The sequence below is a fragment of the Lycorma delicatula genome, chromosome 2 (assembly GCF_047948215.1).
Source record: "Lycorma delicatula isolate Av1 chromosome 2, ASM4794821v1, whole genome shotgun sequence".
In the NCBI taxonomy this organism is placed as follows: Eukaryota; Metazoa; Arthropoda; class Insecta; order Hemiptera; family Fulgoridae; genus Lycorma; species Lycorma delicatula.
In genome coordinates, this window is record NC_134456.1 from 185,355,480 (window position 1) to 185,370,497 (window position 15,018).

At 30.1% G+C, this 15,018-nt stretch overlaps 1 protein-coding gene across 1 annotated transcript in view; it reads left to right on the forward strand.

Annotated features, from left to right (window-relative positions):
* The window catches only part of Oseg4 (intraflagellar transport protein Oseg4), a 92,698-nt gene that overhangs the window by 63,841 nt on the left and 13,839 nt on the right, over positions 1-15,018 (forward strand). Inside the window, exons 17-20 of the mRNA XM_075356845.1 lie at positions 2,653-2,796; positions 8,835-9,030; positions 12,169-12,384; positions 13,665-13,785. Of these exons, the coding sequence (XP_075212960.1) occupies positions 2,653-2,796; positions 8,835-9,030; positions 12,169-12,384; positions 13,665-13,785 (677 nt within the window). The remainder of the gene's footprint in view (positions 1-2,652; positions 2,797-8,834; positions 9,031-12,168; positions 12,385-13,664; positions 13,786-15,018) is intronic.

A 15,018-nucleotide genomic window follows, 5' to 3' on the forward strand; every position in this document is an offset into this window, starting at 1 on the left:
TTATATTGAAAATGACGAGACATAATACAACAGTGAGCTTCTGCTGAATCCCCAGTCATATTTCAGGCAATGATGGCACAGATAGTGCAGCAAAAAAGACTTGTTTTCAGTCGCATTACTTCTAACAATGTTTCCTGAAGAGAGTAGTTCATGCTGAGTGGCAAAGTGGATGGAATGCTATTGTTAACAACAAACTTCATTTAATTAAGCACAGTGTCACTATGGAGTTCCTCATACAAAAATAACCATCGCAAGGAGGTAATAATTTACAGTTTACGAACAGGGCACCACTAGGCTCACTGATGCATATCTAATGTCGCAAATAGATGCACCTCTTTGTGCTCGCTGTGACTGCCAACTAAGGTGTACCACATCCTTGTGAATTGTATCTGTTATGCGGCATTGCGTCACGAGGCTGTTTTTAAGTAAGATCCGTTATCTAATATAAACAAATCTAGTAAAGATATTGTCAAAAACATTTTTTTATTTCACTCTTTACACTTCATGCTACTTTTCTACATAGTTACCTTGTTTGTTTAAATATTTATTATAACGTTTTACTAAATTTTTTATACCCACATCATAAAAATTAGCCACCTATGAAGTCAACCAGTCTTCAACCATTGTTTTCACTTCTTCATTTCAAAACTGCTAACCCCCAACAAACTCCTTCAGTTAGTGGAACAGGCAGTAGTCCCTCGGCACAAGGTCCAGGCTGTGTGGTGGGTGGTCTATTTGCTCCCATCCAAAAGATCTGAATAATTTTACAATTTGAGCAGAAGAATGAGGTTGTGCGTTGTCATGCAGCAATAAAACTTCAGTTGGTAATAGGCCACGTCACATATTCTGCATGGCACATCAAAGCTTTGTCCAGTTCTCACAGTAAGCAGCTGAATTTATTGTTGTCCCTTTAGGCATAAAATCAACTAACAGGACACCATGTCTATCCCAAAACACAGTTGCCATAATCTTGCATGTTGACATTGTCTGCTTGGTTTTGACTGGAGATGTTGTATATCACCATTTCATTGACTGTTGTTTTGATGATGGAATAATGTGAGAAACCCATATCTCATCCCTTGTGACAATGTGGTTCAAAAGTTTATCTCCTTTCCCACTGTATCAGATCAAAAATGTTAAAGTAATAGTCATCCTCCTTTTTTTGTGTTCTTCAGAAAGCAGTCTAGGAACCCATCTAGGCACAGTTTTTGAACTGCAAGATTTTAGAAACAATTTTTTATAGCGCTGACCTGAAACTTGTGGGAATATCAGTGACAAAGTGGAAATTGTGAATATCTGGTCTTCACAAATTTTTGCGTCAACTTTGCGCACCAAATCATCTGTGATTAAAGAAGGACGGCCCAATCACGGTTCATTACAGACATTTTCCTGCCTGTCTTTGAACAATCATACCTGTTTACGCACTTTGCTGTCGCTCATTGAATTTGGCTCGTAAACCTCACATCCATCTGGCAATGAATATACGCCGCTGTCACATTCCTTGTGGTCAAAAATCAAATCACAAATTACAGACCATATTTCACAATCAGCAGACCACTCAATTATTTGAAACATTTCAACTTCACAAAATAAACTGTAAACACTGACACTAAGACTGCAAATGGCATCTGCAATGGTGCAAAGCATACCAGGAGCTGGGGCACATATGCGTTTCGACAGGCATGCAAAATTTACATAGCTACAGCCAATCAGATCTTACTTAAAAAATAGCCTTTATATATATTTTTTCTTAGAGTCTACTGACAATGATTTTGTCAAAATTTTTTAAACAATTTTTAGCTTAATCTAGTTTTCCCAATCAATTTTAATAACCATCTAGTACAGCACATTACATATTAAGAAAAATGTTTATAATAAACAAATTATAAAATTTAATCTCGATTCAAATTGATAAAATTATTTTAATTTAGGGTAGCCAACTTTATTTGTTTCGTCTATTAGTTAAACCAGTTAATTAAATCAGAACTTTTCAGAATCCTGTAATGCTTCACAATTTATTGTATTTATAAGGTTCAATAGAACATAGTGTTTAGATTGTAAAACATGTGAAATTCATTGTTCTCAAAGAAAAATACAAGAAACATAAAGGGATGAAAAGAGAAAATCCAGTGTAAAATTCACACAGAATTTATGGAATAGATTGGTTTGTTCATACATCTATTTCTTATCAAAGTTTAATTGGTTAAATATATTATATTATTTTTTTCTTAACTTATTAGAAAGATTCATTCTGTTAAAATTTAAAAATATTTGGTGTTAAAATCCAGTGTAAATCCAGAAAATCCAGTGTAAAATTCACACAGAATTTATGGAATAGATTGGTTTGTTCATACATCTATTTCTTATCAAAGTTTAATTGGTTAAATATATTATATTATTTTTTTCTTAACTTATTAGAAAGATTCATTCTGTTAAAATTTAAAAATATTTGGTGTTTATAATCTAAGGTTGATAAATAAAGAATATAAACAGATTTATGAAGAATGATGTGTACTCAACTGCATGTCTGGGAACAGGTTGTTTGGTTCTACTGCCAAAGGGTTAATATTTAATTAATATTGGTTCCAATATCATTTCCCTTCATTTGTTTAGTTGTTCTAAAACTTTGATGAGTTCTTTCTATATTTGCAGGGATCTAGCTATTCTTTTAAGAGAACGACTTGGTGATTGGTTTAGAGTAGTTCAGTTGATGAAAATGGGTACTGGAGGATCTGATTCTCAACTTGAGACAGCATGGAATAACATTGGTGATTTTTTTGCAGATAGGAATAACTGGTACTGAAATGTTGATGTGTTCTGTGTTAAAACATTAGTTTTCCACTTTTTCTTTTTAGTATGTATGTAGTTATCATTAATATATTCTTGGGTCTCTACACCTTCATTGCTGTATCATCCTTCACACATCAGTTTTTTGACATTTGTTTTATTATAATTGTACCTTTCTTCTTTTAAGCTGATACTGACCTAATTTTCTCCCTTTTCTAATTTTTTAATTATTCCTTTAAAATAGTTTCTTTTCTGCATGTTGTGCTTTAGCATGGGTAAGGACACATTTTATTTATCTGTTATTTGTTAAGTTATGTTGCCTGAGGCTATATACATGTCTGCTGATGTGAGTTTTATTAGCTATTGAGTTTATACAGTATATCCCACTTTTATTTAGTTATAACATATATACAACATAAATGAGTGCATAAACATAATGAATGTTTTTTTAACTAATATTGTAATTTTTATTCTTTCCTTTTAAATTAAATAAACAATTTTAAAAAGATAACAGTTTACAAAAAATAACTGCAAGTAATTAATAATGCAGTAGTCGCATTGTTAATTACTGAATATGCAAGTTTTTCTTCGAGAAAAACCTGCATATACAATTGTATAGAATTTTACAGTGATTTACCATCTTTATTCAAAATTAATATTAAACTAAAATCACATTATATGGAATATAAAAATAATAATTGCCCTGTGTACAAAAATTTCAAATAATGAACAACATTGTGTTGACAATATTTTCATTATTATTTTTTTAATTTACACATTATATACTTCAATAACATTGTTATTATTTATCCATACAGAAGAAAATAAACTTTAATTATAAGAGGTCATTTTTAATAATCTCACATTATCTACTATGTAATTTAAATAATTACTTAAATTACTCTAACTTATTGCAATTGTTTATCAAGACATACGAGGTATGATAAAAAAATACTGTGAATGAATTTTTAATGCGGCAACTGCCGACGCTACATCCATACGCTGTAATTTGTCCAATAGCATGATCAACTGAGACAGGCAGGGACAAGTTGTAACACGTTCGAGCTTGCCAGTCAGCTGCCAGAGCCGCTAGAGTGAGGTTGTGTTTATCGTGTCTGTCGCACAACATGGATTTTGAACAACGCATTAACATTAAGTTTTGTTTTAAGTTGCAAAAGAGTGCCAAAGAAGCTCACAAAATGTTAGAATCGGTGTACGGCGATAATGTGGTAACTTTGAAGACTGTGTACAAGTGGTATGACCGATTTAAAAACGAAAATGAGTCTGTTGAAGACGATCAGCGTGCAGGACGTCCAGTAACCTCAAAAACAGTTGAAAATGGTTTGTTCAAACAGGCGAATGACTATTCAAGAGCTATCGGAAGACCTTAACATCTCGTACGGATCCGTTCAAAGCATTTTAACTAATGAATTGCAAATGAGACGAGTGAGTGCAAAATTTGTTCCCAGACTTTTGAGTGATGAACAGAAGGAAAATTGTGTGTTAATTTGCACGGAGTTGAAGGGTCGTCTTCATGCAGATCCGGACTTCATGGCCAAAATTGTAACTGGAGATGAAAGTTGGGTCTATGGCTATGACCCCCCTGAGACCAAAATGCAGAGTTCCCAATGGAAAACCAGTTCATCTCCTCGCCCTAAAAAGACATGTCAGTCAAAATCCAACATCAAGGTCATGCTCGTTGTTTTTTTCGATAGTGAGGGCATAGTGTGATCAGAGTTCGTTCCAAGGGAAACAACTGTAAACTCTGAATTTTATAAGGGTGTACTGCAACGTTTGCGAAACGACGTATGAAGAAAGCAACCAGAAAAATGGACCAATGGCTTCCTTCTTCACCACGACAATGCGCCGTGTTACCTCGCTTCTCATTCGCAAGTTTTTGGCCGAAAAAAGTGTTCCTGTCTGTCCCCATCCACCATACTCACCGGATTTAGCACCATGCGACTTTTGGCTCTTCCCAAAAATTAAAACTGTGCTTAAAGGAAAACGTTTTGACACCATTGCTGACATTGAGAGGGCCACGACCGAGAAGCTGAAAGCCCTTCCAAAAGACGCCTTCCAGAACTGCCTCCAGTCATGGAGTCAACGTTGGAATAAGTGCATTGCTAGCCAAGGACAGTACTTTGAAGGAGATTAAATCGAATTCTATGTAACCTTATTACTTTTTTTAATAAAAAATTATTCACCGTATTTTTTTATCACACCTCATATAAGGCTGTGTCAAATCTATAGGAATTCATTCCAGATGGGTGAGACAGTGTGAACAAGTAAATGTATTTCAACATTCTTCTTTGTTTGTGGGTTGAAGTAAGAAGCAAATACCCTGAAAAAAATTGGAAAACAAAAAATTGGATTCTTCTGCATGACAATGCATTGGCACACATCAATCCATCCTTGTCAAAGAGTACCTGGAAGGACCAATATAACAGCTCTGGAGCATCCATCATACACTCACGACTTGGTTACCTATTAATCTTTACTTTTCCTTACTCGAAAACGTTTTTTAGAGTAAAGATACAAGCAAGCAATATTGATGATGTGATGGTCAAAGGAACAAAGAGGTCAATATCCCAAAATGAGATCCAGAATGTTATCAACAATTTTGTAGATGTTGACAGAACTGTGTAGCTGCTGAAGAAACTACTTTGAAACTATTCTAAAACTTTCTCATGTAACAGTTTTTGAAAAACAAAAAACGTAATTCTAGCAACTTTTTGAACCCGTCTTGACGATGTAAGTTTATTTCATTGTAATTAAATTTTCTCTAATGTCACTAACTTTTTATTATGGATTGAATTTCAAAATCATTTATTACTTTTTATCTCAAAATATTATTTGTAGTTATAGATTGTCAGAACTCTGACTTTTGTATGTTTTATATGTACATGTTATGTATGATGTGTTCTTGAAGAAAGTAAAATTTTAATTGTTATTTTCATATTATTCTGAATCTGTTATTAATCTTTTCAATAGATTATGGGCCCAGGAAATATCCTTAACAGTCAGTCATGGATGTGTTCTGCATTTAAAATATGTTGTGATCAACAATGAGATTAACATTTCAGTTAAAATAGCAGAATTAGACCTCTCATCCATATGTAAATTTAATGGTACGAATTTCTCCAGGGGAAATTTCAAGTAATACGTGCTTTAAAAGCAAAAAGGCATTATCAGATTGCTGATGGAACTAAGCTGAAACCATCAACATCAACCAACAGCAAAAAATGGGATAAAGATGATGTCATTGTAATTTTAAATTATTGCTGGTATGGAGTTATCACAAATCGATCTCAGAAAATTGCAACTCTTCTAAGAAAATGCTTCATAAATTTCTCTGTATTCAAACAAAAATCTAACTTTAATGATGTTATTATTAGACAAATTTCACCAATTAAAAATGGATAATACTACCATACATAATACAACATATTATAAAAGTTGAAACTCTTATTCTGCATATCAAAGACTCTGAATCAATCAATGATGCTATTATTTTAACTAAAGTAGTACTTGGTACACTTTTATCTATATATCATAAGTTCAGGCAGACATGACTTTCACCAACCGAGTTGGTCTAGTGTTGAACTTGTAATCACAAATCAGCTGATTTTGAAGTCGAGCATTCTAAAGTTCAAATTCTTGTAAAGGCAATTACTTTTATATGGATTTGAATACTAGATCATAGACGACGGTGTTCTTTGATGGTTGCGTTTCAATTAACCATATTTCAAGGATGGTCGACCTCTCTTTTTCTGTTTAGCCTCCAGAACCACCGTAAGGGGGTATCACTTCAGAGGATGAGAAAGGATATGTAATAATGTAAATTAAGTGTAGTCTTGTACAGTCTCAGACCAACTATTCCTGAGATGTGTAGTTAATTGAAACCCATCCACCAAAGAACACCAGTATCCACGATCTAGTATTTAAATCAATATAAAAGTAACTGCCTTTACTAGGAATGGTCAACCTGAGACTGTACAAGACTATACTTCGTTTACATTCATTCATCCTCTGAAGTAATACCTTAACAGTGATTCCAGAGACTAAACAGAAAAAGAGATACAGAGAGAGAGGCATGGCTTTCGATGGATGAATGCAAACAAACTTCACCTAACCTCACCAATAGGCAACTTGATGAAGAGTCATTGCTAATTGAATCTGAATGGAACGATACAGCACTAGTTGCATCTTCTCATCACAACAAGAAAGACATGGGTCAAGACCATCATTTCACCCAAGAGAAACTCAGATCAAATTCTCTACTAATAACACTCAATGAAAACGTGTTAATGCCAAAACAAACATATAGATAGGCAAAATAATAAATCTAGAATTGCTTGTTATTCATGTAAAAATGGGGCGTTATGCAAGTGAATGCTCTAATAAAGCTTCTTATAATGTAACTAGTGCTTTTAATGCAGTTTTCAAATTTCAATAATGACCAGTGAACAATCGACAGTGGAGCTTTTGCTCACATGAATTTTAATCATCAGTTCTTTAATGAATTCAAAATTTATAATGGCCATGGTAGTATCAAGTTAGATAACAGTACAGAATTATCTATAAAAGGAATTGGGACTGTTAAAATAAGAAAGCTAACCAATGGAAAGTGGGATGATTTTCAAATGGTCAGTGTTCTTCTGTATGTACTAGCCTTAAGAAAAAATTATTTTTTGAACGGATATCACTGAAAAAAATATGAAAATCATGAAAGAAGATAATACTGCTAATTTTTTTTATGGCAATGGAACTCTTATGGCCACTGTTGTATGCAGTTACAATAATCTTTATCAGATTGCCTTTCAAACAATAATTTAGCTTGAAGTCAATTTTACTCAAATGGACATTAAGGTTAGGATTTATCCTGAACAAAATAGTAGAATAGAACGAGATATGCGTACAATAGTTGAAAGTGCTCGATCAATGATATGTTCAAAACAAGTTCCGATTTATCTAAGGGCTGAAGCTGTAAATATGGCCGTTTATAACAACTGTTCAAGCTCCTGATTCCCTTCCATAAAAGCTGCAGACAGGAAAAGTAGTTTCTCTCATGCATTTAAAGCTTTTTGGCTCTAAAGCATATATTCATGTTCCTGAGCAATTGCAAAAGAAATTACAACCAAACAGCTGAAAGTTCATTTTTGTTGATTATGAAAAAGAATCTACCAACTGTAAAGTTTATTATTCAATTTTGAAAACTTAAAATATCTAGAAATTTAACTTTTAATGAAAATTGAGTATGCCTACCAGTTTTTAAACCAAATCATTCATTTCAAATTTTGAATTAACAATCAGTCATCTGAAAGAAAAGAGGACAGAGAGAAAAAAAAACTGAAAATGAACAACGTGAAATGTCTGAAAATAACAGCAAGAAACAACTGCACTTGAACAAGGGAACAATATATTTTCTTCACCCAAGAAATGCCATTCAATGCCCTAAACACTATTAAATTCAACTACTCAGATTTGCAGACTTTAACTTAAGAGGTTATGAGTTCTACTCAGTTTGAACAGTAGAAAGATGCCATTCAACAAGAAATAAAATCACTTTTATATCTTGAGTTCAAGGGAAACAGTGCAGTTAACCAAAGAAAAGAAAGTCATTGGATCTGATTGGGTTTTTAAAATAAAATACCTCCATAACGGGATTCAACGTTTTAATGCAAGGCTGTGCACTAAAGGTTCTCACAATTGAGGATTGAATTTCAAAATCATTTATTTCTTTTATCTCAAAATACTACTATTTGTAGTCATAAATTGGCTGAATTCCGCCTTTTGTGTGTAGTGTACATCTTTGTTATGTATTATGTATTCATGAAGAAAATAAATTTTTGATTGTTATTTTCAATCCATTCAATACTTCTGGCCTTAACTTAAAAAATATACCTTGTTTGTGATAAATTGTAAATTTTCTTTTTGTTCCTTGTAATTATATTTAATGATTTGAAGTTAATGTTATGATGATTTAATGTTATGCTTTTATCTGTAACATTTAGCACTATATAAATGAGTAAATCCTTTTTTTTTAGGGAAAGTGCTAAAGAATACTATGAGAAAGCGAGGAACATTGAAAAATTAGTTAAGTGCTATCACATGTTAGAAGATTACGAAGCTCTGCAAACAACTGTGACAACTGTGCCTGATAAACACCCTCTTCTTGCTCAAATAGGTGAAATTTTTGTTTCTGTAGGAATGTGCTCACAAGCTGTCACAACATTTGTTAAAGTAAGTTTTTACCTAACATTTGCTAAATGCATTGCAATATAAAAATTATTATGCAGTTAGTTATGGAAATTTTTTCTTTAATCTCCAATCGAGCATGGGTGATGATTGATGTGTTATACATTTTTTTCTTACATTTTTTCTGATAAATGACAGTACACTCTACTTTTCAGCACCTTACTATATTCCCGACCTTTATATATCAGAGTATTTAGCATGCCAATACCTTGCAGAATGAAAATAATAATTGTTCAATTTCTACAATATACCTACACACATTACTTTAGAATGTGCCTACACACAATCTCATGTGTACAATGAAGGGTTCAGAAGAAATTTCCTGTTGATAATTTGATTCAAATTGATAATTTTCTTATTCAGTCATTCTGGTAAGTTACTTTTACATATTTGTATAAATACAGGTAGTGTCATATTCTAAAAACAGTGTTTATTTTTTTCCTGAGAAAATATATAAATGCACTGAACATGAAGGGTATTGAAAAAACCAAGGATATAAAAGAAATAAGTTTTCTAAGATGATAAATATTAAGAAGATTTGGTCTACATAGGAGGTGAACATGCAATTGAAGTCTACTTGCATGTTGAAGTTCAACATCCAATTATGTTGCATGTTGAAGTTCTGCACTCTCGGAATCTTCTGAAAGTGCAGAGTGAGGAAGATCCCGAGAGTGCAGAAGACAATTTGGAAGAGGTAGATGATACAATTTGATGACCAAACCACTCATAAGCAAAGATTGCAGAACTGAAAAGCAATAATCTGAATATGTTGATACAATTAAAGAAAATAAGTGTCATATTTCACCCAAAGAGTTCATTGCAATTGCAAGAAGAACTGCCGCAACTACTGCACAATAAAGAATTCAGAATGTTGGCATCTTATAGTCCTATAAAAGAAAAATATGTTATTTTGATATCTAATTCACATGCAGGAAAGTCAATAGAAACTGATTCTGGAAATAAGCAGAAAGTGTATAACAACAGCACCAAAGGAGGGCAGACAACAGATAAATTGTATGCGTTACGTAATATAACAATAAATATGTCATTGGCCAATGATAAAATTTTTTGCCAGTTTTTGTGAATATTTCATGTTTTTTTTTTTTTAAAAAAAAAAAACCTTTTTTAAGTACTTTTATAAATGTTAAATTACAAGTTGATTATAATGTCAGAAATAAACAATTTTTTTGTAATATTAAAAATTAAAGCAGTGAAATCAATAATAAACCAATCTGATGCACTGTGCTTGCTATCATTATGTTGATTTCTAATCTGACTTGACCTTACAAAGGCTATTATTTTGAACTAGTATTTTAAATTAATGATAACAAACATGTAATTAGTAAAATTTTTGTTACCTTTTGGTATTTATATAAGAAATGTAAAAAACATCTTTATATATTAGATCATTTGCCATGTTATAAAGCAGACGCTTTTTATGCAGTTGCTTTTATGGCATGCTTTATAATTGCATGTTACACACTGATATTTTATTTGACTAAAGTGGGTTGAACCTCTTAAATTCTTTTATATCTAAATAAACTTTGTTTAAATACATTTAGAACATGTAAATGTTGAAGTTCTTTTTTATATTTACATGTGGTTATTTTTAACTTCATCACTCAATTTATAGTATATAAAATCTTTGTATTTGTCTTATTAACAGAGAGATTGTGTTTTTAGTAAATTTATTATATCGTCTTTTCCTTAACTTTACATATGCAGAAATAGATCTTCTGTTTATAAAAACGAAGTGTGTGGTTTTTGGAGCTGCCTTCAATTGCGCTTGAAATCAACATATAGTCAATTAAAAATTTAAAAAAATAATAATAAAATAAAAGATTGTAAAATATTCACTCTGAATATATCACATACTCTATGAAAATACAAAGATTACAAGATTTATGACAAAGATTGGCAACTTAAGTATGATATCAAGGCAGTCAAGTGCGCCTACTTTTGCGCTTTGTTTACTTTTATTTTCAAAACAAAACAAATAAGAAACTGACTACAACAAAAAATAATTATAAAAAACTATTTAAAGGTGTAGAACAAAAAAGTTTAATATAACATCAGCATGTAAAACTTGAATATTTCAAATATCACACTATGTACACACCATCTTTGGTGAAATGAACTAACAGAATAACAAATAAACTTTTGAGTGAAAGCATGAGCCACACTTCTAAATTTCCAAAATGTTTTCAAACAATAGTTCTTACATCCTTTCTTAAGGGAATTATATTAAAATTATTTAATACTTTATTCTTAAAAAAAGAATTTATTGAGAATAACACTTCAGCATCATTGATTTAATTACTTCTAGATAAGAATCAGACTTGACCCTGAATGTGTTCAAATGCTTATTTTTTAGATCTAATTCTCCAATATGCGAGATACATATATAATACCAGTCAATATTTTAGTTTAGAATAACTGTAAAGTAGTTAGAAAAATTAAATATAAATTAAAATAAGTGAAAAGTTCCCTAATTACACATTTTATTTTTTTATCCTATTTTTCTATTTTTTTAAATTTTTGTTAACGTTTATATATTTTATACATATTTAAAACTAAATTAATATGTAAGTACATATTAATCTAAAAGACTTAAAATATTGAACTTGGATATTTGAATATTCAAGATATTATAAGATATAATATGTAAAGCCTGTGTAATTAATTACTCAATATTCAAATTCATGAAAATTAATATTATTCCATCAGATTAACTTGAGCAGTAAAATTTTTATTTTTATTTCTTATTAAAAATAAAAATGTTATAACTTCATGATTCATTGTTTTACTTTTTTAAGTTAATTTTTCAAACTGTTAATTTGGTTAAGTGTTTTGTTTTTTTTTTAAATCAGTTACTTAATGTTGTATCAATGTTGCTTTGGTTTTCAGTATAAAATTCCACATCTTGTTGAACAGTGGCTTTTTTAAGTTTGTTTTGTATTTCATTTTATGTAACATTTTCCTGATTACAGTATCTATCTGTTATCTGCTTAAAAAGCTCAGATTTTATTCTGTTTATGTACAAAAATATATATTCTTTCAGTGTTATTCCAAAAGTAAAATAAAAATTCTAACTATCAAATCATTTGTATCATATATTTTTAGAGTGGAGCATTACAGTTAGCTGTTGAAGCTTGTGTGAATTTAAACCAATGGGATCAAACAGTTCATCTAGCGGAGCAGTATAATATGTTACCTGAAATTGGTAGGCTTTTAGATAAATATGTTTCTGATTTACTGGAAAAAGGCCGTATTCTGGAAGTTATTCAGTTATATCGTAAAGCTCAGCGTTATTTGGATGCTGCAAAACATATGTTTCAGGTACACCTCAGTGTTTGTTTCTTTTATTTAGTTTAAAATATATAGTAATAAATGTTTTTCTTTTTCTAAAGGTAAAAAAGGTTTAAACGTCAAATACTATTTTTTATGCAACATTTCCTATCATATTTATATTGAATACTGAACAAATTTTTTGGAGAACTAAAATATTTTTTAAATTTAGAGATGCAATGCATATGTGCTTCTGGCTTAATTTTGCATATTTTAAAAAATAATGTTTTTTTCTACTTCCTGTGGCAATCACAATATGGATCTGATGGCTCTTTAACAAATATATCAACTATTCTAAATCAGATTATAAAGAACTCCACAAAACAGTTTTGCATCTAATTTTTGAAAAATTGAGACCGTCATAAGCTTTCCAGTTATCTTGAGAATAAATAAGGTCAGAGTGATGTGAACATCTTTTTCATAAAGCTTTATTCCTCGCTATATGAACATAATGTACCAAGAAATTACAAATTTCATATTATGTTTGTAACATAAAATGATGTAGGGTTCTCTCATTTCATATTCAGGTTATTTTCAAGCAAAAATTCAAGAAAATTAGTTGGGTGAATTGTGATAAAAATGATATGTTACCATATTTTAAAGAGATTTACTTAATGTTTGGTAGCAATATCTGCATTGTTTTTCACCATTCATTTTCTTATTATTATAAAACATAACTTTCTCACAGTCTTTCTTCCAAACTATTTATTTTCAAAAAGGCAGTGTGATTTTGTAGGCCAGTCCATTTTTAAATAAAAATTAAATTTTAAAAATTGTAAAATAAGATAAATTTTTTTATATAAAAATGTTATGCATAAAGTATAAAATATTTTTTTTTCAGATTTTAACTTTGAAAAATTGTAATGGACAATAAGATTATGTTTATAGCAACCAACTTATAACATTTTTGAAATGATGTGGTCTTGACCACTAATGTAATGACAATTGACAAATAGCATTCTGTAATGTGGTATACAGATTAGAGTATTGTCTTACTTCTCAGAATATTATTCTGTTGCATTCAATAATTTTTATATTAAAATATATATGTTATTTATTTTTATTTAATTTAAATTTATTTATTTTTATATTTAATTTTAGATATTACTTTCATTCTACTTTAATATAAATGTCATTATACGATTCAGATATATCTAACATAAGTTAGGTTTTCAATATTAAAATAAGTAAACTGCCACATAATGGTATCTGGCTACAAATGAATTTGATTGTATTTCACTTTACATTTTTATTTATGTGGTTTGTTCCAGTTAGCAGAAGAGCAGACTAAAAAAAGAGCAAAACCCCTTCAGTTAAAGAAATTGTATGTGTTGGCAGCCATTCTAGTTGAAGAACACAATAAATTGAAAAAGCATTATAATTTGAGCTCAGGTTTGAATGATTTTTTTGTGCTAGAACTGTTGAATATTTTGAGTAGTATCAATTAAATCATTTTCATAATTTTTTACAGTATTTTAAATGAAGAGACTGAATATTGCTAATTTTAAAGACATGAGAGATTCAGAACACTCTTTCAATAATAGAAATATCTAAGCAAGTCCACATATATAATGATATAATTATTTGAAAAAGTAATAATATGAAAAATTGTTGTATGTAATCATTTAACTTAGATTTTAACATATTTGCTGACGTGCCCACAAATCTCCAGTTGGAATACCAGTGCTCTGACTTCACCAATATATTTGTTTTGGTATTTCTCTTCCCACTGACTGGTAAGAGTAATTAAAGAAATATTCTTGCTTCTGCTCATTATTATTGTTGTTTCTGCATGCTATTACATATTCTTATCTTTTTCACTAGTAAGATTTGCCTGCTTTTTTTTGGTAATCTCAAGTAGTGTATGGGATACACATTCTAATTTTTGTTATTACATTTTAGGGGATAGAAGTAATTTTATCCTCTAAAAATTATTTATTAGTAGAAAAAGTGTATGTATTAAAAAAAAAATCAAGATTTACTGAAAATTATTAAATTAATATAACCTTATTTTGATCAGGTATCTGTATAAATTAAATTGCAATGTCTTAAAATAATAATGTGACACATGTAAGGTAATAATTGGAATATTAACTTGCATTATATTTTTGATTATAATTTATTTGTGTAGTTGGTTTTAACCACTAAAAGTTAATTACCGAAACAGTTGCTTATTTTTTTAATTATGGATGGAAAATTCATTTTGTAATATATGAAAAAAGTCAAGCCTTACCACTATTCAAACCCAAACCTTCCATATGACAGGCAAAGATGCTACTATCACTCTGCAATGGAGTTTAACAATGACATCTATAATCAGATGCCTTTAATTATTTTTTAATGGTAATACTTTTAACTGAGTAAATTTTTACCTTCAGTATTGTTATTATTCTGTATCTTGGACTGCATAAGTACAGTTTGTGTACATTTGTACAAGTACAAATTCATTAGTTAAAATGCATAAATAATTTTAATTTCCTAAATTAATATATATCCTACTGTAGTACGTTTTTTTCAGGATGAGAAAATTAAAAAATGCCTTGTATTTAAAAAAATTTCAAATTAAAAAACACTTTCAGAAGTTAATTATTTTTTTATGGAAACATTTAGATATGCTAATCAAAG